This window comes from Corythoichthys intestinalis, chromosome 9 (assembly GCF_030265065.1).
Source record: "Corythoichthys intestinalis isolate RoL2023-P3 chromosome 9, ASM3026506v1, whole genome shotgun sequence".
Lineage (NCBI taxonomy): Eukaryota > Metazoa > Chordata > Actinopteri > Syngnathiformes > Syngnathidae > Corythoichthys > Corythoichthys intestinalis.
The window spans coordinates 44,908,682-44,936,128 of NC_080403.1; the positions used below are offsets into that span (position 1 = coordinate 44,908,682).

General features: G+C 38.1%; 2 protein-coding genes across 3 annotated transcripts in view; one reads left to right on the plus strand and one right to left on the minus strand.

The window, feature by feature from the left end:
* cenpp (centromere protein P) overlaps positions 1 to 14,784 on the minus strand; it is a 143,234-nt gene extending 128,450 nt beyond the window's left edge. The window contains exons 1-4 of one of the 2 annotated variants that reach the window (XM_057845946.1): positions 14,130 to 14,784; positions 6,206 to 6,388; positions 3,133 to 3,287; positions 2,721 to 2,809 (exon numbers count right to left, since the gene is read on the minus strand). In XM_057845946.1, coding sequence (XP_057701929.1) covers positions 2,721 to 2,809; positions 3,133 to 3,287; positions 6,206 to 6,388; positions 14,130 to 14,302 — 600 coding nt within the window. In that variant the 5' untranslated portion in view covers positions 14,303 to 14,784. Of the gene's footprint in view, positions 1 to 2,720; positions 2,810 to 3,132; positions 3,288 to 6,205; positions 6,389 to 7,266; positions 7,331 to 14,129 lie in introns of those variants that run through there. The other variant, XM_057845947.1, reaches the window with a different exon arrangement.
* On the plus strand, positions 7,600 to 27,446 carry nol8 (nucleolar protein 8). The gene is made up of 18 exons (XM_057845944.1): positions 7,600 to 7,777; positions 8,220 to 8,344; positions 8,438 to 8,500; positions 8,564 to 8,642; positions 8,711 to 8,870; positions 9,327 to 9,631; positions 9,707 to 9,948; positions 10,092 to 11,866; positions 16,272 to 16,418; positions 16,499 to 16,621; positions 16,685 to 16,775; positions 17,576 to 17,708; positions 20,631 to 20,711; positions 20,793 to 21,058; positions 23,115 to 23,259; positions 26,255 to 26,319; positions 26,937 to 27,019; positions 27,109 to 27,446. Exons 1-18 carry the CDS (start codon positions 7,683 to 7,685, stop codon positions 27,166 to 27,168), a joined length of 4,038 nt encoding a protein of 1,345 aa, XP_057701927.1. The 5' UTR covers positions 7,600 to 7,682; the 3' UTR covers positions 27,169 to 27,446.
* The last annotated feature ends 1 nt before the right edge of the window (position 27,447 follows it).

The following is a 27,447-nucleotide window of genomic DNA, read 5'->3' on the forward strand; positions in this document are numbered from 1 at the left end:
TTTTGGTAGAAACACAGGTTCTCGTGTTTGGAGGAGAAAGAATACTGAATTGCATCCTAAGAACACCGTACCCAGTGTTACCCACTGTAAAGCATGGGGGTGGAAAGTTCATGCTTTTTTCTGCAAAGGGACCAGGACGACTGATCTGTGTAAAGGAAAGAATGAATGGGGCCATGTATTGAGAGATTTTGAGTGAAAATCTCCTTCCATCAGCAAGGGCATTGAAGATGAGACGTGGGTGGTTCTTTCAGCATGACAATGATCCCAAACACACACCCAGGGCAACAAAGGAGTGGCTTCGTAAGAAGCATTTTAAGGTCCTGGAGTGGCCTAGCTAGTCTCCAGATCTCAACCCCATAGAAAATCTGTGGAGGGAGTTGAAAGTCCTTGTTGCCCAACGACAGCCCCAAAACATCACTGCTCTAGAGGAGATCTGCATGGAGGAATGGGCCAAAATACCAGCAACAGTGTGTGAAAAACTTGTGAAGAGTTACAGAAAACGTTTGGCATCCGTTATTTCCAAAAAAGGGTACAGAACAAAGTATTGAGATGAACTTTTGGCATTGACCAAATACTTATTTTCCACAATGATTTGCAAATAAATTATTTAAAAATCAAACTGTGATTTTCTAGGGGGGGGGGGGGGTTCCACATTCTGTCTGTCATGGTTGAGGTTTACCCATGTTGACAATTACAGGCCTCTCTAATATTTTCAAGTGGGAGAACTTACACAATTAGTGGCTGACTAAATACTTATTTGCCCCACTGTATATGCATCTAGCATGAGAGACCAACGCAAGTTTGAGCCCCTTTGCAACAGTTGGTAAATGGTGTTATACTTGTATAGCGCTTCTCCACCTTTCAAGGCCCTCAGAACGCTTCACTTTTTATTGCCATCCACCTACTGGTGACACAGCACCAGGAGCAATTTGGGGCTCAGTATCTTGCTCAAGGACATTTAGACGAGTTCATCAGGGCGGAGAATCGAACAACTACTTTACCACTGAGCCACGCCACCCTAATTTGCTAACGTCATGAATATTCATGAGCAAAGGTGACGTGTTACGTGCGGTACGCTATTGTAACATGTATTTGTTCCAAGTTTTGATGCATTTTTATGCTTAATAAAAGATTTATGTCTGAATTTTGGGGGGCTTGGAACGGCTTAGCGCATTTACATGGAAAACTTCTCTCTACTTATGGAATTTCCAGTTTACGACACTACTTCCACAACCAGTTAATTTCGTAAGTAGAAGCACCACTCTCCGTGTGTGTACTGCTACACTTCAAAATTCAGTGGAATTGGATAATGGAAAACTTGCACGAGTAGCTAGAGACTGTGAACTCACCAAACGTGGCAATGCCGCCATGGTGCTAAGACACAAAATGAATGGATGAATTAAAGGAGCATGATGCTAGCTCGCCTGTTAAAATCCCTAAATTAGCCACTTCGTTCAAAAGGGAGGAAAAGTAGCAGCTTATATTCCGATAAAATAGTGTATTTGCATTGCAGACCTGTTTTTATCTACTGTAATGCGACTTGGTGCATTTTATATCAATTCTACAAGATTTTTTGAATGTTGTATTTTAGTGGTGTGCTAAGATGGTTATCGGATGATTGAACATCATAATTAGGTGTTTAGGGAAAAAAAAGTTTATTTTAGTGTTGCAAAAACACTAACGTTCCAATATGTTTTCATCAGAATTTGTCACTTTCAGCAAGAAGGGAAAGCACAAGCGCAAACTTTCCCCTTGAAAAACATTGAAGCCTTCCTCTGGGCAACCATTTTGGTGTGCTACATTACTAAGCAAACACTGAGGTTACCCAGAGATCTATCACGATGTGGCAGGGAACAAAAAAAAAAAACACAACAAAATGAATTAAAGCCGCATTAAAAGAGCTGCGAGGGAATATGAATAATGGACGTCTCACCATCCGACATAACTCAGCCGTGTAATGAAAACAAGATTAAGTTTTGGAACAAGTTGACCATGAGAGGAAGGATTGTAATGAAGCAGCTGCTCTCCTTGTTCAACCCCATGACATATTTAAAAAAAAAAAAAAAAAAAAAAAAAAAAAACTTGGACTATGCAAAAGGTCATTTATCGATATTTTCAGATCATTTTACAGTAATATTTCATTTTATTAGCGTGCTAAAAAGTGTAGCACGGGTCAGCTGTTAAACTCATTACTCTGTTGAATCAATGAGTATGGTACTCTGCCGCCCCCTTTTGGTCATTAAAAACACTAGCATTCTTCATAACAAACTCATTTGCTGCTATTGATACCAATAGTCGTTTAATCAATTTTGACCGGGTGGGCTGGCAGCGAATGATCTGTTTATTTTGATAGCTGATAAATCATAAAATGTTAAGTGATATGATATGATGAGTCGGCTAACTGGGTCACATTTAAATGACTTATTTTTTCGTTTACCTAAAATTATTTTTGTTAATAAAGTAAAAATAAAAAATAACATTCCAGCGTTTTGTTGTTTAACTTATTTAAATTCTTTTTTTGAATTACATTTTCAAAGAAAAAATAAAAATAAAAATTGATTATTTTCTTTTTTTTTAACAAAAATTTAAGAAATTAATTTTAAAAAATATAATTAATTGTGGCAGCCCTAAAGGCAGCCATTAATAATAGACTCTACAAAGTGAACGCAGAGTGTTTATGATTGAAAATAACTTGTAAGTCAACTAGCATCTTGACTCACCTCCACTTGTGAGAGCTGAAGCGCCACCAGGAAGTCAAACTCTGAGCAACAACCAGAGACACACATCTTCTGTACTAATTCAGTGCCGTCTAAAAAAAAACAAGACACAAAAACAAACTTAATAATCATAAATAGCATTCTGCAGTATTTGACTTCATAAAACTGAATAGTATGAAACATCCTGACATACTATACGATAACTGAACTGTAGTAATATAAGCATTTTTTTGCAAAGGATAAAGAGTAGGCCATACGTATTGCTAAATTGTTTATCTTTCAATTGAAGTTCTTTAAAGTTTTGTAAGGCAATGCTAATGCTAGCTTCCAGCACTACAGGACACATCTTAATTTTTGGATGAAGTTTTTTTTTTTGTTTTTTGTTTACATACATTGTTGTTTTTTGTTTGCATACCTCCTTGCAGAGTTTCTACACTGCAACTCCTCAAACTGATGCCGTTCATGCGGCTCTGACGCCGCAGATCCACTTGCAAGTGCTTCACCTCCTCCCTCAGATTGGACAGAACCATTTGGGCGCCTCCTTGTGGCATTTTTCCGCACAACAGCGACCTGTCTCACACCATGACAGTTGTCTCAACTCTACCAGGTGAGTTTTGGAGACCCCCTGCCCCCACCCCTCGTATTTTTATTGATTTTCAAAGTGATAACTTACACCACCAAAACAATACAACAAAAAAGCACACCAACAACACAAAAAAACAAATGTTTCTCTACCATAATTAACCTCCAGCTTCACCTTTTTCCCTTTATCCTCCATAAACACAAAGTTAGAGTCCCCAGATTTATCCAGTAATTGTCATATTAGTTTCATTTTCTTGACATAATTAATAAAATAGTACCCACAAGTCCTTAAAATAATGTTGTTTCCCTTTGAAATAAGTCTATGTAGTAGTGCTGTATCGATTAATCGATTAACTCGAGTAATTCGATGAGAAAAAAAGCTTCAAATCAAATTTTGCTGCTTCGAATATTTCTTTAATTAGAGTGGCGTTGTAATGCTTTGTTTTGAAAGTGTTTGGTTTTAGTTTTATTGATTTGGGTGGGATACACTGCCCTCCTAGTGGTAACAGTGAATATGACATAACTCATTTGACATGGCTGAATCCAGCTGCTCCCTGTTAAGACCAACATAAGTTTTTGTTTGAGCTAATGTTTTTTATGCATTCGTAATTTAGTTTATTGGTATATTTTGCCGTTTTGTTTTGTTTTTTTTTTTTGTTTTTTTTTATGAATATGTGTTTGAACGATTTGTTCAGGTAAAAAAAAAGTTAGCATTTTATAGCAATTAAGCTAGCAGATGATTGCTATCCAAGTGAGCCAATTGTTCTCCTGTTCTTAGATCCTGATTTATTTTATTTTTAAACTGTTTGAGGCTAAGATCAGGTATTTTAATTATGTTTTTAAATGGAAGTGCAATTCTGCAGAGTTTTAACAAACACTTGGGAATTTCATTTTGTATTCGCATTTAAAGAGCATATGACACGAGAAAAAAAGTCTTAAATGGCATTATTATGTGAATTAGAATCATATTTTGAGACGATTCGACTATATACAACAATTTAGCAAAGCACAGATGACGAGAAATTAGTCTTTTAATCTGCCGGTTAGCCACGCCTACCATTATAGGGCTTTAGTGTCCCTAACAGGTGGATGACATCAGCGGTAGACTGGGCTCATTGGTTTTACTTTTCAGCCCATTGAGGGGGAATTATTCAGAACGAGGAAAACGCGACGAAGAGAGCCGAAAAAAGGCCATTGTTTCAGTCTCTCTACTCCAATATTTTTACAGGATATTCTTTTTATCCAAGTATTTTTCCCCAATAGCTATATAAATGGCTTGAGAAGGACCAGTCAGCCCGTCGAGGGGGAACTATTCACAACGAGGAAAACGCGACGAAGAGAGCGGCAAAATGTCATTGTTTCTGTCTCTTTACTTCAATATTTTTACAGGATATTCTTTTTATCCAAGTATTTTCCCCAATAGCTATATAAATGGCTTGAGAAGGACCAGTCAGCCCGTCGAGGGGGAACTATTCACAACGAGGAAAACGCGACGAAGAGAGCAGCAAAATGTCATTGTTTCTGTCTCTTTACTTCAATATTTTTACAGGATATTCTTTTTATCCAAGTATTTTCCCCAATTGCTAAATAAATGGCATAGTCATGACAAATAACAGTCTTGTGCTGAATGGAATATGAAATAATAAAAATGCATTTATTCAGGACGACATGGCAAAATTACTCCATAATGGTCAAAACTGTCGACTTCACCTTTACTGTCGCACCTCCCGAACGATATTTTATGACACCTAAATCGGACATATGTCATTTCCCTTCCCCGGCTTCGGAGAATGTAAACAAACCAGAAGGCGTGACAGCTAGCCGACATGCTAACCCGAACCGAGTGATGTTTCAAAGTCTTCGAAGCGAAAATCACACATAACGATCCTAGATTATTTGACATGACGACCCGGTTTTCGATTGTCATTGCGGCTCGGCAAACCGCCCGGCGGAGAGCAATTTACAGTTCGTTCCCCGGAGGAGGGTGGCTGGAGTTGTTGTGTAGCTAACGTGTTGCTGCTAATGAGCATTAGGAGAGCTTTTTACATGCCTATCAATGATCAAACGTAAGTAGTCCTTCATTTAAAGAAAGTTGGTAGTGTTTACTTTGTAATCGCTGTATTCGTATTTGACATAATACAAAACAAGATGTTTACTCACGTCCTCGTAAGTCCAATGGTCCCACAGTAAATATCCACGGTGAATGGGAACCTTTTGAAACTCCAAAAAGGTGCATACGCCTCTCCCTCATACAGAATGATTTTTCTGCAGCCGTTTGGCTGGCGTGATGCGAAAAATAAACGTATTAATCCGCAAAATCAGCTGAATCCTTCGTCCTCATACACAACAGTAGTACAGTACACTGTAGCGTGAAGAGGACGTCTTCTACCGTACACGTCACAGCGCCCTCCTCCTCAATGCAAGACCGAAGCCGGAAGTCACTCATTTTCATGGCGCGGGATTCAAAAAACTAAATAAAAATAGCGATCGCTTCCACACACATCCAAGCGGCCCATATCATTCAGGGGCATAAAATACCGCGTGTATTATGAAATAAAAATGCTTTTTTCGTGTCACAGGCACTTTAATGCTCTTTAGAACGTGCAATTTTAGCAAGCCTTTGTTTTACATCTCCTAAAGTTTATTCTGCAACACGTTAAACGTTCCTAATCCGATTACTTGATTATTCGAACTAACTACTTCATAGATTAATCGACTACTAAAATAATTGACAGCAGCAGCCCTAGTATGTAGGAGCTTCTTTTAGCTACTTTTGGCTTACAGTATAATGTGGATTTAATGCTTAAAATGCATGTATTGTAGGGCAGAATTTTTGTGGTATTAGATATTCATATCATTTGAATGTGAAGTTCCATGTGTCAGGTTTAAGAAGGGATAAAACTCACATCGCATCCCGCATTGTTTGGCTGGCATGCAAATCAGGTTGGTAGATCTGACGCTGGCGCTTTAGTTCGGCCACTTCCTCCTCGAGTCGCCGGATTTTGTCCTCCAACTGCTTCAACTCCTTTGTGTTCTCCTCTACCTGCATCAACTCCTCTGTGTTCTCCTTGTTCATTCCTTCCTCCATTCTGTTGGGACAATATGGAAAAGGACAACATCAAATAAGATAGAGCAGGGGACTACGAATGACAACTAGCCTTTTAGCCAATTCTGGTACATTTACAGCGTTGTTTATTAATGTGCATTGTCCTTCTAAACTAAATAAATAAATTACCGATAACCCTTTATAGCTATATGAATCAAATTTGAAACACTTAGAATTTCATGTTTTGAGACTAATTCAGAATTTTGAAATGTTGGATGCAAGGTTCCATGGAAAAAAAAAAAAAAAACAGGATTTAACAAGGGTTATAGATATTACAGCACTTATTACAATATTTTTTGATTTTTTTTGGGGGGGGGGGTGCCATTAAGACCTTATTTTTCAAATTTTCATGTTGCAGGCCTTGAAGGGTTAAATTACACACCGTAATATCTAACCGTGATAAATGGACTTACCTTATGACAGCCAATACAGTGGTAACAAAATGTTTTTCTATGTAAGAACAATAAATTTAACGACAAGCATTCAACTGGGGTTGGGGACTCTCCAGTAATGACCACAGCACCCTCAATTTAAAAACAAATTGTGAATATATGTTAAAAAAAAAAAAAAAAAAAAGACTCTCATGTTACTCAATAATGAACACAGCACCCGCTATTTAAAAACAAATTGTGAATATTCTAGCTACAGATGCCTTGTTATACTTATTAAATTTGGTTGTCACAGAAGTAGCCATTATTCCTAATATATTTTGATAGCTAATTTTTAACGCCGACAACCTTGAACCTCTTGAACCTTACAATAATTTGACAATATCATGTCGTAATGTTTACAATGTACTAGTATACAAGTTAATAAGACGCTTAACTAATATATTAATCGTAAAAAAATACATAAACATACTGTGACCCGGTGAGTTATCGCCTTTTTCCAACGAAAAGTGTTTGGAGATTGGCGGTATACGAACTGGACGCTACTACTTTGCGTTACGTCAGAGGAGGGATGCAAAAGTGAGTTTATCGAGTAATTAATTTCACTCCGTAGTTAAAATTTGGTTGTTATGTTTAACAACTACATTACAATAAAAAAAAAAAACAGGTTATAAAGAGGATCCACACTTCGCAATAGCAAGATCATAAATGGAGGATTTACACTTTGAATCCCCCTTGACAAAATAGCAATTGGTCGCGCCTTTTTTTCCAGTTATGTAGCCTTATATTTCATCCAGTTGCGCAGTTTGGCTGAGTATGGTTAAACTAATATTTGTATCCACATTTTATTTGTTATTTATATACTTGTTGCGCGTTATAGAAAAGTAAATGTACTCTTGTACAGAAACACTAGCGGACTCTAATGTCGAACGGACAGAGGTGTCGAGCACATTTCAAGGTAACACCAGCTGCTTCCATGTGAGGTAAACATTTCTAATCGCTGCACGCTTGAAAAACTTCGCTATTTTTTCATTTTGGAATCAAAAAGGCACTAAATTCTTTTTGTTTTGTCGGTCTCACAGTCAACGGTTTATTTCTTTAGCAAATCGTACGTTAGCTCTTTAGTGGAACGAGCACACTTTATTTTGAGCATAAATTACCAGAACATTTTTTTTTTTTGCTGGATTTACATCAGTATTTGACGTAAACATCCACTGTGATGTGGCTTTGAGTCAACATTTAAGTATGTCAATACACTAAAATTGATTATGTGGGTCAAGCTGTTCATTTTTAAAGTAATTATATTACAATCACATTGATACAAGCACTCAAGGCAATTATATTACGATCACATTAATACAAGCACCCAATTACAAAACATGTTTTTTCTAATATTATTATCATTGCAACAGTTTTGTTTTCCAGCAAGATGCCACGTCTCTACGTGGGCGGCTTGACCCACCTGGTCACACAGAAAGATCTGACCGATCGCTTTGGAAAATTCGGACAGGTGGAGGACGTGGAGCTCCGGACAAGGAGGGATGACGAGGGTAAGTTGTGATTTACATGAAAACTACTAAAAAACAAGCACCCAACAAACAAAATAACAAATGTTTTGTAAATACCCTTGTCTTTCTTTACAGGTGTTCCCTACAAAACCTTTGCTTACATCAATCTCAACATTTCCGATACTGACCTAAAGAAATGTAAGTGAATATAACAAGCAAGTTATTTTGTTAATGCAACATTTATTGTGTTTTGTTCCCCAGGCATGACAGTATTGAACAAATCTAAATGGAAAGGAGGAACTCTGCAGATCGAACCTGCCAAGGAGAGTTTTCTGCATAAGTAAGCAAGCCTTTCTAATTGTAGCTAATCATTTTTTACCTTGTGAGTTGATAATGTTCTTCTTCTAGGCTGGCTCAAGAAAGAGAGACTGAGCAGCGGCACCAATGTCAGGACGCAGACGATAAACAACAAAATGTTAACAAGCTGCTGGAAGCTTTCAGCAAAGCTGGCGTTAACAACTTCACCATGAAGGCGGCTGTGCCGGGCACAGAAGTACCCGGACACAGGGTGGGTTTTAGTTAGGGGTGTCCAAATATTTTAAAAATCTATTTATTTTGATTTTTAATAGGGCTGTCAAACGATTAAAGTTTTTAATCGAGTTCATCACAGCTTAAAAATTCATTAATTGTAATCAATCGCAATTCAAACCATCTAGAAAATATGCCATATTTTTCTGTAAATTATTGTTGGAATTGAGCCAGCTGCTCACGAGCCAGAAAAGACAGAAGCTAAAGCTAGCCAACAAGCTGCTCATGTAAGCGAATCGACAGCAGCTACCTCTAGCCAGCTAGCTGCTAGTGCTGCTGCCCCCCTGCATCCCAGCCCAGCTACGATTGCCAGTGGATTTGCAAGAGTGGATCTACACACATCGTTTGGGCTGAGCTGGGAGTTTGGACACCGCTTGGTCTAAATGTTTGTGTTTACTAGAAATGTTCTCCGCCATGACTGTTTTTGTCGTTTCAGGACTGGGTGGTGAGTAAATTTGGCCGCGTGCTGCCAGTCATGCAGCTACGCTGTAAGAAAGGCAGCAAAGCTCGCACCCTCAAGTACGACCCGTCTAAGTACAGCCACAATATCCGGCGTTTGACCCCACCCGTGACCGCCCCCGATGCTGCCGACCCGCCCACACCGGTGGACAAGCTCACCTGGCAGATTGAAGGCGGGGACAATGAAATCAGCAAAAAGAGGCGGGGAGAGTTTGCGCCATATAAATCGACAAGACCCAAGAAGACTTGTGCGGAGGTGCTCGAATTGCTAAACAGCGCTAGGTAAGACGCTTTTGAATTTTTTTTTTTTTCCCCTAAAGATGCGTTGCTTTTTCTTGACCATTTCCTTTTCCTTAGACCCGCCAAGTCAGAAAATCATCATCTGACCAATGGTTTTAGCGTGGTTAGCGACAAGCATCCGATTCAGAACAGACGTTACGAGGACAGCGACGTGGACTCAGATGAGGAGATACACCGGTTGGCGGCGCTCGAGCGGCTTTCTTACAATGCACCGGGCAGGGATATGGAGGAGGACAACCTGGAAGTAGTGGGAGACGACTACTTTCTCAAGGCAGGAGTCTCACATAAGAAGATTTACGGTAAACAAATGTTGGAGTATCTTATCGGTTAAAAAAAACTCTGCACAAAAGCAACAGAATAAAAGTATTCCATATTTCTGTTCCTTTTTTTTTTTGTCTGTATAAGGAAAACGTTTCTAATCCCATTTTTGTTGGAATTCCAGGTATACCAAAGCACAACCGAGATGATGAGGATTACGATTCAGCCGACACGGATGAGCTCTTTGCTTCAAGGAAACGTTCTCCTCCTCCTCCTCTGGAGGACATGTCAGGAAAAAAGGGGAAGAGGGAGAGAGGAAGAAAAGACGATGCGAGAGTGAACGGGATTTCTGTTTTTTCTGGGGAACAAGAAGAGGAGGACTACCAGTCTGCTGACACGGATGAGCTTTTCACTTCAAGGAAATGTCCTCTTCTGCCTCTGGAGAACATCTCAAGAGATAAGGAGAAAACAAGAAAAGAAGAAGACAATTCTACTGGCATGAAGAAAATATCCACTCCTGGAAAACCTTCTCCTCCTCGTCCAAACAAGATCTCAGGAGAAAGTATGGGAACAAAGAAGAGGAAAAGAAAAGAAGAGGACCAGAGGACAAAGAAAAGTGTCGTTTCCGAAAAGGCTGATGAAGAAGACAACTCTTCTGACATTCAAAAAATCTCCACTCACAAAAAATCGTCTCTCCTTCCTCCAAAGATCCCTGGAGAAAATGAGAAGACGAGCATAAAAGAGGACAAGAGTACTACGAAAACAGCTTTTATTTCCAAGGAGGAAGAGGAGGCAGATGATGAAGAAGAAGAGGATGAAAAATCTACTCTCACCAAGACAATTGCCATTCCTAAAAAAGCGTCAGGGGAAAAAGAGAAAAGGACAAAAAGAACGAAAACCTCCACTCTCAGGAAAGCTCCTCTTCTGGAGAACATCCCAGATTCACCGACAGAAAAGACTGCACTTGAACACAAAGAGGACGGGATGACTTCATCCAACGAAGATGACTACTCCGCCGATTCGGAGTATGAGGCTATGTTCTCCAATGTCACCCATCTGGAAATCTCCCTGTCCGATCTCCAGAAGCTGGCTGGGGAAACCCAGCCGACATCGGAGGAACCTCCACCCCGATGCACATTTAAGAAAGGAATCCTGCCCGAGGAAATTCTGGCGTCCCTCCTGCGGGATGACGGCGACGAGTACGAACGAGAATCCGAGAAGAAGAAACGGAAAACGACACTTCCTCCCTTTCGGGGCACGGCGATGCTCTACCAGGAGGAGGAGCTGAATGCAGAGTCCTCAAGAGTGGAAGAGGAAGTAAAGGTGACCTGTCGCGATGAAAAAGAAGAAGAACGGCAAAGGAAGGACAACACGATGAGACTGGCCTCCTTTCAGGAGGAGGTGATGGAAAGGGAAGGTCATGAAAAAAAGGAGGAGAATGTTGGGTCGTCGTCTTCTGGAGAGGAAGAGGAAGTAAACGTTAAGTGTCGTCCCAAGTTGAGCACTCAGTATGAAAAAGATTGGAAGAAGAAGGACAAGACTACAAGACTGGCTTCCTTCCAGGAGGAGGAGGTGATGGAAAGGGAAGCTCAAGAAAAAACGGAGGTAAATGTTGAGTCGTCGTCTTCTGGAGAGGAAGCAGGAGAAAAGGTGACGTGTCGTCCCAAGTTGAATGCCATGGAAGGAAAAGATCGGCAGAAGAAAGGCAAAACTGCGAGACTGCCCTCCTTCCAAGAGGAGGTGATCGATAGAGAAGCTCAAGAAAAAAAGGAGGAGAATGTTGAGTCGTCGTCGTCTTCTGAAGAGGAGGTAAAGGATACGTGTCGACCCAAGTTGAGTGCTCAGGAAGAAGAAGAACGGCAGAAGAAGGACAACACTAGGAGACTGGCCGCCGTCCAACAGAGATTAAAGGAGACGCAGCGGCACAAGGAGCTCATCCAGGGGGCGCTCGCCAACGTGGTTAGTTCATTACTCACTCACTCATTCACTGCCACTGATAGTGCTAGACATCCAATCCACTTGTATAATAAAATGTTAGAGACATAGAGACAACGTAGAGCAAACTTTGGGTATTGAAATACCGTTTTTCTTTTTTCAAATTTAATTGCCAAAGTCGTAATAATACGAAGTTAAAGTCGTAATGTATGGATGCAGCGCGGCTAATCAATCTGAATTAGCTGCTATGTACTTTAGGTTGAATTGAACAAAATTGAAAGCCTCTCGCAAGGCTATACTATAGAATCGGTTTAAAAAATAAGCAGATCCTTAATCTTTTGGTGCAACTACATTAATTTATAATCAATATAAAGATTTAATACTAATTCTTCGTTTTAGCTTTCCATCGATTTAATAATTTTAATGTAGACGATTACAGTACAGAGCAGCTAATTTAGCTAAGTTAGGCGCACTACACCCATTAGGCCTGAACGATATTAGAAAAAACTATTGCTGCGATTTTTTTTTTTTGGGTTGCAATATATTGCGATATTATATTGCGATATTAAAAAAAAAAAATATATATATATATATATATATATATAATTTTTTTTTTTTTTTTTTTTTGCATTGGAAAAAGATACATATTATACATATATTAGACATGTTTTTTTCAAAAAATTTTCCCCCCTAAAATATGCTTTAAAAAATGTATATGGCTAACTTTAAAAAATGATTCACTCGCATATTTTAATTTTTTAAACAAATCACGTCACAATGAAAAATATGGCATCTGTAAAAAAGTCACGGATATCTACCACATAACTTTCGCTAAATAATATTTTTTTGTTACTGTCGCATTTTCCCTGCTATGTTAGATGATAAATAACTTATCCGAAAAAAGAAAAATTGGGGGAAAAAAACTTTTAAAAGGGTAAATATATGAAAAAGAAAATCTCGACCACTCCTTGATGTCTGCGATTTCTGCATTGCGACTCCTGTTAAAGTACCATGTTTCACTCATAAAATAAAATGAAATAATCCAGCTGCGGCCAGTCACAGCTGTGTCTTGACACTCAGTGATACATGCGACATGGAGTTTTTGGATCGAAACAAGATAAGTATAATATCTCGTTAAAGTCATGGTGTCTGTGATTCTGCTCTCGCATGCTCTCACCTCCAGCTAGGGTTTTGCTGTTTAAAAAACATTTCTTTTTTTTTTTTTTAAATGCCCTCCTGTTAAAAATGTTTCTTCCCCCAGAAAGTTGAGATTTTAAGCTTTCCAATCATGTACCACACGAGCAGATCATCGAATCATTTTTAACAAGAATAATGTCCTGTAGTAGAAAAATGCTTTGCTTTATTTAATGCTTCTGTTTATCTACCTTGGCTGCAGAATCACTTCTAGTGTTTATTTCCTTGACACAACACAACAGGTGTACAAAGCATACCCATTCGTCAGAACACCGGCTGTCCCCAACATTTCCACGCACACACATTCATTCCAGCGCACGCTTCCTTCATGCAACACCTTCTTAACAAGTTAAATGACGACTGAAAGATGCGGTATGACTGAAGTCCGCCTCTGTGGCAAGATCAAACACAACCATCGTTAACTTTAATAAGCAAGTGAGCAGAGGAACAAAGACCTAGGAGAGGGAGGGAGGGAGGGAGGGGGAGAGGGAGGTTGTGTGAGTGTCACTAAAGCGATCAGCTCAGGACAGAGAAAGCATGGAGCAACATACATTTGTGGATTTAAAAAAATAAAACTATCGCACGTCCTTGCGATGGAACTATTGCACATGTGCACATCGCGATGGCGATGTTTAAACGATATATCGTTCAGGCCTAACACCCATACTTTTTAAGTAACGTAAAGATATAACAACTTTAATCTCGTAATATTACAACTCCAATGTCATATTACATACATTTCGACTTTTTTCTCGTAATTCATGTAAATTAGGTTCTATTTTCTCAAAATTTCTCGTAATATTACGACTGTAATGTCGTAATATTAAAGTTACGTCACATTACGACTTTTCTCGTAACACGTATTGCGTAAAATTACATAACGACTTTTCTCTCACAATATTACATACTAGTATAATTTAGAGCTGAAACGAGTACTCGAGCAACTCGAGTAACTCGAGTTTAAAAACTGATCCGAGTAATTTTATTCACCTCGAGTAATCGTTTATTTTGACAGCTCTAAGCATCACGTTTTGCTAGGACTACTTTTAATCACGTGCGGAGAGGAAGAAGGGGAAAAAAACAACAACCTTACCGCAGCCGACAGCCGCCACAAACGACGCCGACGTTGCTAAATACTAGCCCGCACGATGCTACATTGGTAACAGGCAGTGTCTGGCGCGTCTCATAGAGATCACATGTATGTTGAACTAGATGCACAATGACAGACTCGGCCGCGTCTGGGCAGCGTTTGTAAACTGCCGCCATCTTAAAGCAGTACAGCGCTAAGCGCTAATAAGGAGCGCTAATAAAGAGCGCTAAGCGCTAATAAATAAGATTAACGTTACTGTCGCTACTAGCTCACGGAACGTTAGCCCTGCGGAGGGCTAGGTTTCAATTAATTATGACCACTGTCGATGCGTGGCTAACGTGTCTTACTACAGGCTTTAACATAACATAGCATTGTGGAGTGATGAGGGTGTAAAATAAAAACTTAATCATGCTAACTATCAATTTTAGCTCAGTAGTCATTGCTGGATAAAACACCAAGTAGCACTGGTCCCTAATGTGCTCCAATACAGCCTGTATCATACATTTATTTTGAACACTGCAAAAACTCAAAATCCTATCAGGACTTACAGTTTAGACTAACTTAAAACTTAACTAGAACTTAAAAATGGCTTGACACAAAGAGAAATTCAATTGAAACACGTGGGAAAAAAATCCTAACTTTTAAGTGATGTGTGTTATCAAGCGTAACAGCATTTTTAGGTAAGATATATATATATATATATATATATATATATATATATATATATATATATATATATATATATATATATTAATAAGATCTAAAAGTTTTTTGAGTGAAAGCAGTTAATTAGTCTTTTTTTTTTTTTAATTCTAGTTACACCTGAGATGCTATTGTTGGCTGTTTTCAACAATATACAACGAAAATAAAGACATTGATTGACTGAAAATGGTTCAAGATTAGATGAAATGTCTTGTTTTCTCATGTATATGTATAATTGCTCTTCACCTAAAAATATATTTGTTTTATCCGATTACTCGATTAATCGATAGAATTTTCAGTCGATTACTCGATTACTAAAATATTCGATAGCTGCAGCCCTAGTATAATTACATGACTTTCTGACTATTTACTCAGTTTATTCTCGTAATAGTTACGTAACATTACGACTTTTCTAGTAATATTACGTAAAATTACATAGCATTACGACTTTTCTCTTGCAATATTACATATAATTACAGGACTTTCTGACTATTTAGTCAAAGTTTATTCTCGTAATATTACAACTGTAATGTCGTAATATTAAAGTTACGTAACATTACGACTTTTCTCGTAGTATTACGTAAACTTAAATAACAAAACGACTTTTCTCTTGCAATATTACCTATAATTACAGGACATTCTATTTACATACTCAAAGTTTATTCTCGTAATAGTTACGTAACATTACGACATTTCTCGTAATAGTTACGTAAAATTACATAGCATTACGACTTTTGTCTCGCAATATTAGATATAATTACAGGACTTTCTGACTATTTTGTCAGAGTTTATTCTCGTAATATTACGACTTTAATTTTGTAATATTAAACTGACAACACACTACGACTTTTCTCGTAATATAGGTAAACTTGTATAACATAACGACTTTTCTCTTGCAATATTACCTATAATTACAGGACATTTAGTTTTTAGTTTATTCTCGTAATAGTTACGTAACATGACGACATTTCTCGTAATTTTACATAAAATTACATAACATTACAACTTTTCTCGCAAAATTACATGACTTTCTGACTACCTTGAAGTATATTCTCGTAATAGTACGACTTTAATGTCGTAGTATTAAATAAAGCTACGTGACATTGACTTCCCGTAATTTTATGTAAATTACATAACATTACGACTTTTTTTGTCATATAGTTACATCGGATTACGAGTTTAATCTCGTAAATTACATTTTTTTTCTCATATTACGACTTAAATCTCATAACAATACAACGTATGACTTTATTCTTGTAATATTACGACAATTGTCTCACAACATTACAACGTTTGACCTTTTCTCATAAAATTAGAAAATATGACTTGATTCTCGTAGCCCAATTTTTGTTTTGCTTTTTGTTTGGCCCAAATACTTCATTGCATGTTTCTATTCACTTCAGTTTTTTTTTCTGATTTTATTCAAAATCACTTGTCTATTAGGATGCTGGTCGTGCCAAAACAGGAAAACACATCGTCTTTGATTCCGATGACAATGAGGAAGAGGAAACCTCGCCGCTCTTGGACGGCCAATTAGAGGACTCACACGAGGAGTCGGCGACCAATAAGAGCGTGCCGTCCATAAATGAGGTAAACCACGGGCTTTTAACAACAATGTGAAAGTGTGCATTTTTAAAGAAAACATTTATTTTCCCTATTTTGGCTGTCAGGAGCACGGCTCCAAAATGTCGGGCCCTCAACTTTTCGACAGCAGTGGGGAAGACGACAAGGAAGAGGATGATGGCGGCGGGTTCCACGTCAGGCCTCAATTTGAAGGAAGAGCGGGGCAAAAGGTGACTGGTTGATCGACTCGCTTCGGACAAAGAAGAGCTACTTGACATCTTTTTGTCATTTAGCTGATGGCGCTGCAGTCACGCTTCGGCACGGATGAGCGCTTCAGGATGGATTCGCGATTTCTAGAAGAAGAAGAAATGGACCAAGAGTCAGGTCAGGTCATCAGATTCAGTCTTTAACTCACTCACTGCAATTGACGTCAATGGACGTCCGATTCGTTTAGCCATTCCTAATTTGTTCGTTTATTTTTTATTTTATTTTTTTTTTGTGATGTAGAATTTTTCTGCCTTTTAAAATGGCAACTTAACTCACATCATTTTTTGTTCATTTTCCCAAAATGATCATTTTTTTTCCTCTTCTTGTCATTCTTGAATGTTATCCTTTTTAAAATGATGAGATTTTTAGTTTCTTTTTTTCCCCTTGGAATAGTTTGTTTTTCTTCTAAAATATAAACTGTTGAATTTTGTCATTTTAATCTTTTAAAACTTTTGCTGTCTATTTGACTGTTTCATTTAATGCTCCTAAAATTAGAACTTTTTTTTCCCCTTTTTAAATTTTCATTTTGATTCTCAAAAATCTTAACTTTTGCACCTTTTAAAATTGTTATTTTATCCTCCAAAAACTTTGGATTTTATTGTGGTCTCCTAAGATTAGTACTTTTTCAATGTTTCAGTGTTTTTCTCCTTAAATTAAAACAAATCTTTTTTTGATTTTATTCTCCTATAGTGTGGACTTTTTTTTCATAATAGTTTATTTTAGTTTTCTAATATCTCCTAAAATGTTTTCTTTTCTCCGAAAAGTTGTCTTCCCGTGTTTTATTTAATTCTCGTAAAACAACATTATCTGGTCGTTCAGATAATGAGGACTTTTTTTTCCCCTCGGGCTGTTTGCTGTCAGTCTTTCCCACTGTGGTTAATAAACGGTTGTTGTCGTTGTTGTCTTTTTCAATGTAGATGGTAAGGCCAATGTGGCGGAGGATGAGGAGGCTCTCCAGGAGGAGAAGAAGAGGAACATGTCCATCCTCCAGGGCCTTCTGGGACATCAAGCCAACAGTGCCAAGACTTCCACCAAGACTAAAACCTTCAGGTCTGTCTCATTCACGCTTGTAAACGTGGGTCCTTAAAAAGTCTTAAAATGTCTTGAATTTAAAATCAGGATAATTAAGGTCCTAAATTGTCTTCAATTTAATGGAAAATTGCAGAACGTATTAAATTTCTAGACGATGCATTTAATGCCAGGGAAATCAATGTAGTCTGCCGTTAAACTTCTGATGGTGTGTATTTGTTTCATTCACTTTCGTGCACTAACTACGAAAGTTTGGGAATAATATATGTTTTAGAGTACATTGTCCACAATCTCAGCCGTACGTCAGCGACTTAAGTTTTCGCCATGACACCATTTCCTGGTTATGCGTGGCTGTAGTGGTGAGCGGGGAATATGTGGAGATGGGGAAGTGTAAATTTAATCAAAAATGGATGGAGGATTGTTTAAGCCAGGGGTCCCCAAACTTTTTCCTGTGAGGGCCACATAACTTTTCCCTTCTCTAATGAGGGGCCGGGGTCAGTTTATAACAGAAAAGGTGTGACGATTGCAGGAGTGCCTAAATGTAAAAATTAGGGCTGTCAAACGATTAAAATTTTTAATCGAGTTAATTACAGCTTAAAAATTAATTAATCATAATTAATCGCAATTCAAACCATCTCTAAAATATGCCATATTTTTCTGTTAATTATTGTTGGAATGGGAAGATAAAACACAAGATGGATATATACATTCAACATACGGTACATAAGTACTGTATTTGTTTATTATAACAATAAATCAACAAGATGGCATTAACATTATTAACATTCTTGGATAGAAAGACTTGTAGTTCTTAAAAGATAAATGTTAGTACAAGTTATAGAAATTTTATTTTAAAAACCCCTCTCAATGTTTTTGTTGTAATAAAATTTGTAAAATTTTCAATCAAAAAATAAACTAGTAGCCCACCATTGTTGATGTCAATAATTACACAATGCTGATGGGTGCTTAAGCCCATAAAATCAGTCACACCCAAGCGCCAGCAGAGGGCGACAAAACTCAAAAAAACACAAGTAACAAGTTGACATTGCAATGTGCTGTCATTTTAATCTGTTCGAGCCGGACATGTGGGTTAATCGCGGCAAATATTTTAACGTGATTAATTTAAAAAATTAATTACTGCCCGTTAACGCGATAATTTTGACAGCTCTAGTAAAATTTCATTGTTTTTCAGAAAGCCACAATCAAATAACCCTTTCTGAATTCTTCACGGAACAAAAGTAAATAAAATAAAAATAATAATATAAAATAATAATAAATAATAATAATAACACTATTAATTAAATAGATAATAACCAAATAACCCTCTATGGGTTCTTCACAGAAAAAAGCCAGGAAATAAATAACACTATTGGGAAAAAAAAATTTTTTTTTTTTTTTTTTTTTTTTTTTTTTTTGTTCAGGGGGCCGAACCAAATGTGGCCGCGGGCCGGAGTAGTTTGGGGACCCCTGGTTTAAGCTGTTTAAGAGGTGGTTGGCCACTGGTAAAAATAACAACAGTGCCCAGTGCAAAGTAGGGATGTGACAATATATTGAAAAGGTGATACAGTATATCACAATACTTTCTAAAAGCCCAAAAGGTTATCAATATGGTTCCACCAAGAATCGATCTATCATTTTAAAAAGGTGTCACTGTTTAAAAAACATGTTGCTACCAAAATCTTTCATTAGAATAGTGTCTACGTTAGCTCACTGGTTACCTCTGACAGCTCTAGATATCCAATATTGATTGAATTGGACGCCTAGCACAGTCAACTGCACTGAAGCCACAGCATTCGCAGTCTTTTGTGGCCATTTACAGGTCACTTCCTGTTCATTTTAGAGCATTTACAGGTTACTTCCTGTTCATTTTGAGTTACTTGCTATTCATTTGGGGACATTCTTGAGTCGCTTCCTTTTCAGTAAGTCAAAATCAACGGGAATTGACCCGTAAATGCCTCAACAGGAAAAGGAATTGTACGAAAATCAACAGGAAAGGACGTGAAATGCCCCAAAATGAACTCGATGCCTGGCATTGGGTGTTACTGACGGCCATTTTAAGTGGGAGGGTAGCAACTGTTGGAATTTGACCTTTTAGCCAGATTGCCTGAATCACGCCAGCTAAATCGCCGGAACCGCGCTATCGCAATTTCAATGACCCGGCCAAAAGGCCGAACTCCGCGCGTTCACCTTAGTTTTAAGCACTTGTACTGACTCCATTCAAAAAGCTGGAAAATGCTTCGAAACACAAGTTGACAATTTATTCCAAGTTGACAGCAATCAGACAACAAGGCAAAAACAGCAAGCATACCCAGACGAAGAGGAAGGCTTTATCCACAAATCAAAGGTCAACAAAAGATTCTCTGCTTTTGAAGGGATTTGTGGGGCGGGCTGTGGGCCGGAAGAAGGGTATGTTTGGGCTATGTTAGGATTAATGTCTGTTTGGGATTGGACAGGAGAGCTTTGGCCGTTACTGTTGTCAGGGCAACGAGAGTTGAGGATTTTGCCACCTCAGCGGCACGTGAGTGCCGAGTGTCAACTTCGCAGTCGCGGGTTCCTCTTTTATCAGATGTTCCTTGTGTGAGGAGAGGATGAACTTTTATTGTTCTGGACTGTTCATTATTGGTTACCAGAAGAGCTGATGGTGGGATTTGGTGGTCCAGACGTGGGCTTGTCGATGTCTTGGCCATCCCCTGCTTGTCTCGCTCCGTCAGCGTCAATCTTGCTCTGTCAGCTGCATTACGAGCACGTTGTGCTTCCGTTGTCAACAGGCATCCTGCAGTTGTTATTTACCTTATCTGCCCGTTGTCTTGCCGCTGCACATTCCAATCACTCCATCCAACTCCACTCATACTTTAGAAATATTTGACTTAAAAAGCATTAAATTTGACTTTTAAACGGTGCAAGAATCCTGCTACACACTTTCACGTCATCGTGTTATTGCAGAGACGTATCGGCGCTGCACTACGACCCCAGCCGAGAAGAACACGCCGCCTTTGAAACCAAAGCTGTGAGCAGCAAGGAAAGGTAGTAACAACAATCTCCTGGCAAATCAAGCTTCCTATTCTGTGCTCAAAAAGTGCGCTTTTCTTTTTTTATATTCCACAGCAAGTCGACCCGGCGCAAGAAGCGCGAGGAGGCACAGAAGCTCCCCGAGGTTTCCAAGGAAATCTTCTACGACGTGTCTGGTGACCTAAAGGCCATGTTCGGCTCCGTCACTGACCAGCAGCCTGCAGAAGCGGTCGAAATCGCCTGGGATCAAAACCAAGATGAGGAGAAAGAAGAAGAAGAGGAGCAACCTCAAGGGGAAGAACCTTCCGGCTTTATGTTCTCATTCTTTGGAGATGATATCCAGACTGCAAGTAAACCTGAAGGTGCCCCATAACAATGTTTTAAATTCGTAGTACGTAGTTTTTTTTTTTGTAAATTCATCGCCTCAACCAATCGACAGCGAATCAGATCAGATTATTTGACTATTTTGATTAGAGGTGTGCGAAATTTCCGATTCTTAGATTATTCGCGATTCGGCCGTGGAAGATTCGAGAACGATACACAAACATCCAAATTCCGATTATTGAAATATGTCAAGTAAAGCGGAAGTAAAACACACTCAGCGCGCCACGCAGTCTTCGGGACGCAATGAGGAACGGAGCGAGAGTAGCTAAACATCATGCTTGTCATTACCTGGCCCCTCGGGTAATGCCAATGCTCAACTCACGGGTGTAGCTCAACTCATGCCGCGAGATAAAAAAACAACAGCATTCAGTGGGGAGAACAAGTATTTGATACACTGCCAATGGGAAAACCCACTGGCAGTGTATCAAATACTTGTTCTCTGTACCTGACTACCTGACTGCTGCCGACAGCTGCTACAAACTACGTCACCATAATCGTATGGTAAATATCATATTTATATAGGACTAGATGCAAAATAGACTGTGGCGTTAGCAGCACATGTACAGAAAGCGAGATGTATGCGTCAGTAAACGGCCGCCATCTTAAAGCAGTAGACTTCCCTGCAAGGCTGTTGTAGCGAACCTTCCAAACGAACCTAATTAACTTTTTATCTAAAATACTCCTAAATCGGTAAAATATTGACCTGAATCTATCTTTAAAATAGTTTTAAAACTTTCACATGTCGAAAGTAGACAAAAGGGAAATTATGGAATAACGGGAGCAATTTTAACAACTTTAACGGTTGATTCACAACATTAAATTAATTGAATGTAGTTTAAAGCTGCTGATACAGAATGGGGATTTGAGTATATTTTTTATTGTTTTTAACTGTTAACTTGATACTGAAATAGTCGTTTATTTAAGCCTGCGAGGTTTTTTTTTTTTTTTTTTTTTTTTTTTTTACAGTTTTTGTAACTAATGTACAAAACATTAGCAGCTAATAGCGGGGGGGGGGGGGTCATCAATAATCGATTTATAATCGAATCGTAGCCTCTGAATCGTAATCGAATCGTTAGGTGCCCAAAGATTCCCACCTCTAATTTTGACAGTCGATGAAGTACTGAGGGACAATATGACCTTGGAAAAAAAATGGAAATATTTTTTTTTTGGTTGTTTGTTTAACATTAGTTAAAATAGATTTTTTTTTTTTTTTTTTTTTTTTTTTTTTTTTTTACATTTCATTTTTTATCTAATAAATGTGTAATTTACATTATAAAAGAAAAAAAGAAATGAACTGTAAAAAATTTTTTTTAAAAAAACACTTTTTTTTTTTTCTTCTATTGACTTTTTATAGTTTTATTGCACCTAATAAATATATATTTTGAGCCCATACTGTATGTAGTTGGGATAGGCTCCAGCACTCTCGCAACCCTCGTGAGGATTTGCAGCTCGGAAGATGAATGAATTTATTAATTAGTAAAAAATTAAAGGAACACAACTATATTTTTATTTTTTCTATCTTAAAAAAAAACACCCCAAAAAATCCAGCATTGTTTTTTTAATTTTCTAATTTTCCTTTGTAATTTTTTCATTAACATAATATATATTTTAAGTAAAAATGAGGAGCAAAACTAATTTTATTTTAAAAAATTTATCATTAAACAAGTTAAATTGAATTACGCTTGGTATTTATTTAAAAAAAAAGCATTATTTTCTTAGGTGTGCTTTTGAATTTCCCTAAAGATCATAAATACACATTTTAAATAATTTTTAAAAAACTGTAAATATTCTCTTTTTATTTATTATTAATTAAACAAGTTCTAATGAACGACTGCCTGCTACCCAAACAAGATGCAACGCACCACTGCTACCTTTTGGATAGTTGGACTAACTACATAACAGTTCCGCAATTATCTCATGGGCTGACATTGACGGCGATAGATGTCCAATTTATCTAGAATGGCTGAGACGCTGTCAATGGTACTCAAATTTAAACTTTCATGTCAAATTAACAGAACTATTATTTTTGCTTAGAGTACAAGATTGAGAGCATCCATACTGCCAAGGTGTCGTCATGGCAACAAGACCCCCGCCTGCAAGACAGCAGTGAGGAAGATGAAGAGGAGGAAGAAGACGAAGTGCAGAAGGAGAAAAACAACACACCACCTAAAAACCAAAGGTGAAAACATGTTGTCATATAAAATATACAGTAGGATTTACAGTAACTCATTAGATGACATTGTGCTGGAGACAAAGCAGTTACTTTTAAAAATATGCTATTTTTACTTTACATATACAGTAAATTTAGCATTTTACCACTTACAACGCTCAAACTAAGGGAACACATTAACATCTTCCCATTGTTCATTAGGCTTTAATCTTATTTCATAAACTAACATGGGCTGCCATTGACGGCAATAGACGTCCAATCCATTTGAACTGGGATCATTCAATCGCATGTGTTTAGATAGTCTTAGTTTATTTCCCAATGACGTTGGGTTAGGCTGCATGGTTTTCTCAGGTGTATTACTCCCCAGTCCAAATGGATTGGATGTCTATAGTGCCGCCAATGGCACGGAAAGATATTTAATTGCCAGATGGGATGTCCCAATCCAGGTTTTTGCACTTCCGATCCGATCCCGATATTGTTTTGCACTTCCAATCCGATATTAATACTGGCCGATACCGATACCGGCCTATCTGAGCATGTATTAAAATTTAAAGTTATTTAGCCTCCTTACTTATTTGTCAGACTCATGTTGAAAAGGGTTTTAGTACTCTTGATAACAACTAGCCAGCTGAATTAGGTGAGTTTGAATAACACACAATGGTTGGTAACAAGAAACTGACCTGTTTATTCAGTGATAAACACAAAACATTATAAATTACAAACAGAAATTGCATATTCAGTCAGTAAAACGTGCAAATAGTATTGTAAACTGTCTTAAAAAAGCAAAACATACAAACAACCTCAGTGGAAAATAAACTATTAAAGTGCCTGTGACACGAAAAAGCATGTTTATTTCATAATACACGCGGTATTTTATGCCCCTGAATGATATGGACCGCTTGGATGTGTGTGGAAGCGATCGCTATATTTATTTAGTTTTTTGAATCCCGCGCCAGGAAAATGAGTGACTTCCGGCTTCGGTCTTGCATTGAGGAGGAGGGCGCTGTGACGTGTACGGTAGAAGACGTTCTCTTCACTATACAGTGTACTGTTGTGTATGAGGACGAAGGATTCAGCTGATTTTGCGGATTAATACTTTTATTTTTTGCATCACGCCAGCCAAACGGCTGCAGAAAAATCATTCTGTATGCGGGAGAGGCGTATGCGCCTTTTTTGAGTTTCAAAAGGTTCCCATTCACCGTGGATATTTACTGTGGGACCATTGGACTTACAAGGAAGTGAGTAAACATCTTGTTTTGTATTATGTCAAATACGAATACAGTGATTACAAAGTAAACACTATAAAATTCCTTTAAATAAAGGACTACTTACGTTTGATCATTGATAGGCATGTAAAAAGCTATCCTCATGCTCATTAGCAGTTAGCTGTTAGCACGTTAGCTGCACAACAATTCCAGACACCCTCCTCCAGGGAACGAACTGTAAATTGCTCTCCGCCGGGCGGTTTGCCGATCCGCAAAGAAACTCGACAACCGGGTCGTCATGTCAAATAATCCAGGCTAGTTATGTGTGATTTTCCACTTCGAAGACTTTGAAACATCCCTCGGTTTGGGTTAGCATGTCGGCTAGCTGTCACTCCTTCTGGTCTGTTTACATTCTCCGAAGCCGGGGAAGGGAAATTACATATGTCCGATTTAGGTGTCATAAAATATCGTTCGGGAGGTGTGACAGTAAAGGTGAAGTCGACTGTTTTGACCATTATGGAGTAATTTTGCCATGTCGTCTTGAATAAATGGATTTTTATTATTTTATATTCCATTTAGCACAAGATTGTTATTTGTCATGACCATGCCATTTATTTAGCAATTGGGGAAAGTACTTGGGTAAAAAGAATATCCTGTAAAAATATTGAAGTAAAGAGACAGAAACAATGACATTTTGCCGCTCTCTTCGTCTCGTTTTCCTCATTGTGAATAGTTCCCCCTCGACGGGCTGACTGGTCCTTCTCAAGCCATTTATATAGCTATTGGGGAAAAATACTTGGATAAAAAGAATATCCTGTAAAAATATTGGGAGTAGAGAGACTGAAACAATGACATTTTGCAGCTCTCTTCGTCGCGTTTTCCTCGTTCTGAACAATTCCCCCTCAATGGGCTGAATAGTAAAACCGATGAGCCGAGTCTACCGCTGACGTCATCCACCTATTGGGGACGCTAAAGCCCTATAATTGTAGGCGTGGCTAACCGGCAGATTAAAAGACTAATTTCTCATCATCTGCGCTTTGCTAAATTGTTGTATATAGTCGAATCGTCTCAAAATATGATTCTAATTCACATAATAATGCCATTTAAGACTTTTTTTCTCGTGTCATATGCTCTTTAACTCAGCATCAGTACTCTTGAAAAACTGTACCAAGGCTTTAAAAAAATAAGTGCAAATAGTACTATTTTAAACCAAAAATGGCTTCTACTCCCCAATCTTCTCCACACTTTGTTGCTCCATCTCCATCTATTCTACACACACCCTTCAGCTGTTTGCCCTGGATGCAGTCCTAGAATGATGGGGAGATTTTTTTTTTCTTACAAAGACAAGCATTTCAAGATGCTCAGGTGACAGCTGACATTTTTACCGATTAACTTTAAATTTACATTGCTGTCATAATGTAGGAGATGCCACAGAGGTAAATTGGGTGACGGTAATGCTAGTGTGCTGAAGGTGTAATGTAAAATGCGGACCGGATTTTTGGGAAACCAAAGCAAAAACTGGAATGGATTATGTAAACCGGTGCTCTGGAAATCCAGACAGGATTTTCAAAAAACACTGGATTCTGAGTCTGGATCGGAATTTTCCTGTGTCGGCCAATCCGATACTGATGTGCATTTTTTTGCGCATATCGGCGGTCGATCCGATCCAAATATCGGATCGGGACAATCCTGTCCCAGTACAAATGGATTTGTCGTCTATAGCCGTCAATGGCAGTGAATGAGTTAAGTAAGGAACGATGATGATGTCAGCAGGCTTTTTTTTTTTTTTTTGTCCGCAGGGATGAAATTGCGCCCGCCATGAATGAGTTCTTCTTCTTCCACCTTGATGACAGCAGACTGACAGGTGTGTGTTTTCTTGTTTTGTGTAAGTGTTTAGTTATATTGATTATTTTTTTGTGTATGTTTGTGTGTTTAGTGTGTCCTAGCTTGTTTCTTGCGTGTATGGTTTTAAATTCATTTTCCTGCATTCGTCCTGGGCGATAAATTGATTTTATGAATTAGTGTTGTTTTTTATTGCGAATGATTGGAAAAAAATAATAATAATTTGGGTTTTTTTTTATAGTTTGCTTTTAGTTTGCACCTCCTACGTGCTGGCCAGTGTTACAAAAGACTTTGAGTTTATACATTTATAGAATGATTGTTTTACTTACAGCACAGGCCAAAAGTTTGGATACACCTTTTCATTCGTGCGTTTTCTTTATTTTCATGACTATTTACTCACTTATGCACTTAATTAAAATTACTGTTGTTCAACTTTTTTTTTTAATGTAGTTCCTGTTATTTATTTCTTGTCTTTAAAATGCAAGGGAGGGAAAATTATCTTTAAAAAAAAAAATTGTATCAAATTTTTGGCGAAAGAAATTTAAAAAAAACTTTTGCTATATTGCTCAGCCCAAATTTGCATGTGTGCTGCGCGGGTTTTAATCAGTTGTTGCGTTTGTGTACGGCGAAACTGCTCAGAGGGCCCCAAGTGGTTCTGTCGCTCATCTCAGCTGGAGGACGAGCGAGATGAGTGGGAGGAGAGGAGGACTGAGCTCAGACAGGTAAATGGCGCCAACACTCCAAAGCGTTACCGCCACAACTTTAGACAGCTTTGGTATGTTTTTTTCTTTGTCAATTTGTTTATGCTCAGGAGTACCGCAAGAAGCACAGGGACGCCCGCAGGAAGCTCAGATCCTCGCAAAAGACTTGAATGCTTCCCACTGCGTGCAAGAATCAGGGATTTGTTTTTAGAAAAGAATACCGCATCATGTAATATCCATGTATAATATATATATAAAATATGTCAACTCAACTGCTCTTTTGTAGCCCAAATTTAAGACATCATGTCAAATAAAATGAGGATTTGGATGTAATTTGGATGTCTATTTCTATTTTCCATATAATGCTTTCATATACAGTATGCAGTGCAATATAGTGTGTATAAATATACGGTATATACGCAGACATACATAAAACATGACGAAACTCG

Excerpts from the sequence above, each read along its gene's own strand:
- nol8 (XM_057845944.1), top strand. The coding sequence starts at position 7,683 with ATGTACTCTTGTACAGAAACACTAGCGGACTCTAATGTCGAACGGACA. Across the intron at positions 7,778-8,219 it reads ACCAGCTGCTTCCATGTGAG|CAAGATGCCACGTCTCTACG; the intron begins GTAAACATTTCT and ends TTTGTTTTCCAG. Across the intron at positions 8,345-8,437 it reads GACAAGGAGGGATGACGAGG|GTGTTCCCTACAAAACCTTT; the intron begins GTAAGTTGTGAT and ends CTTTCTTTACAG.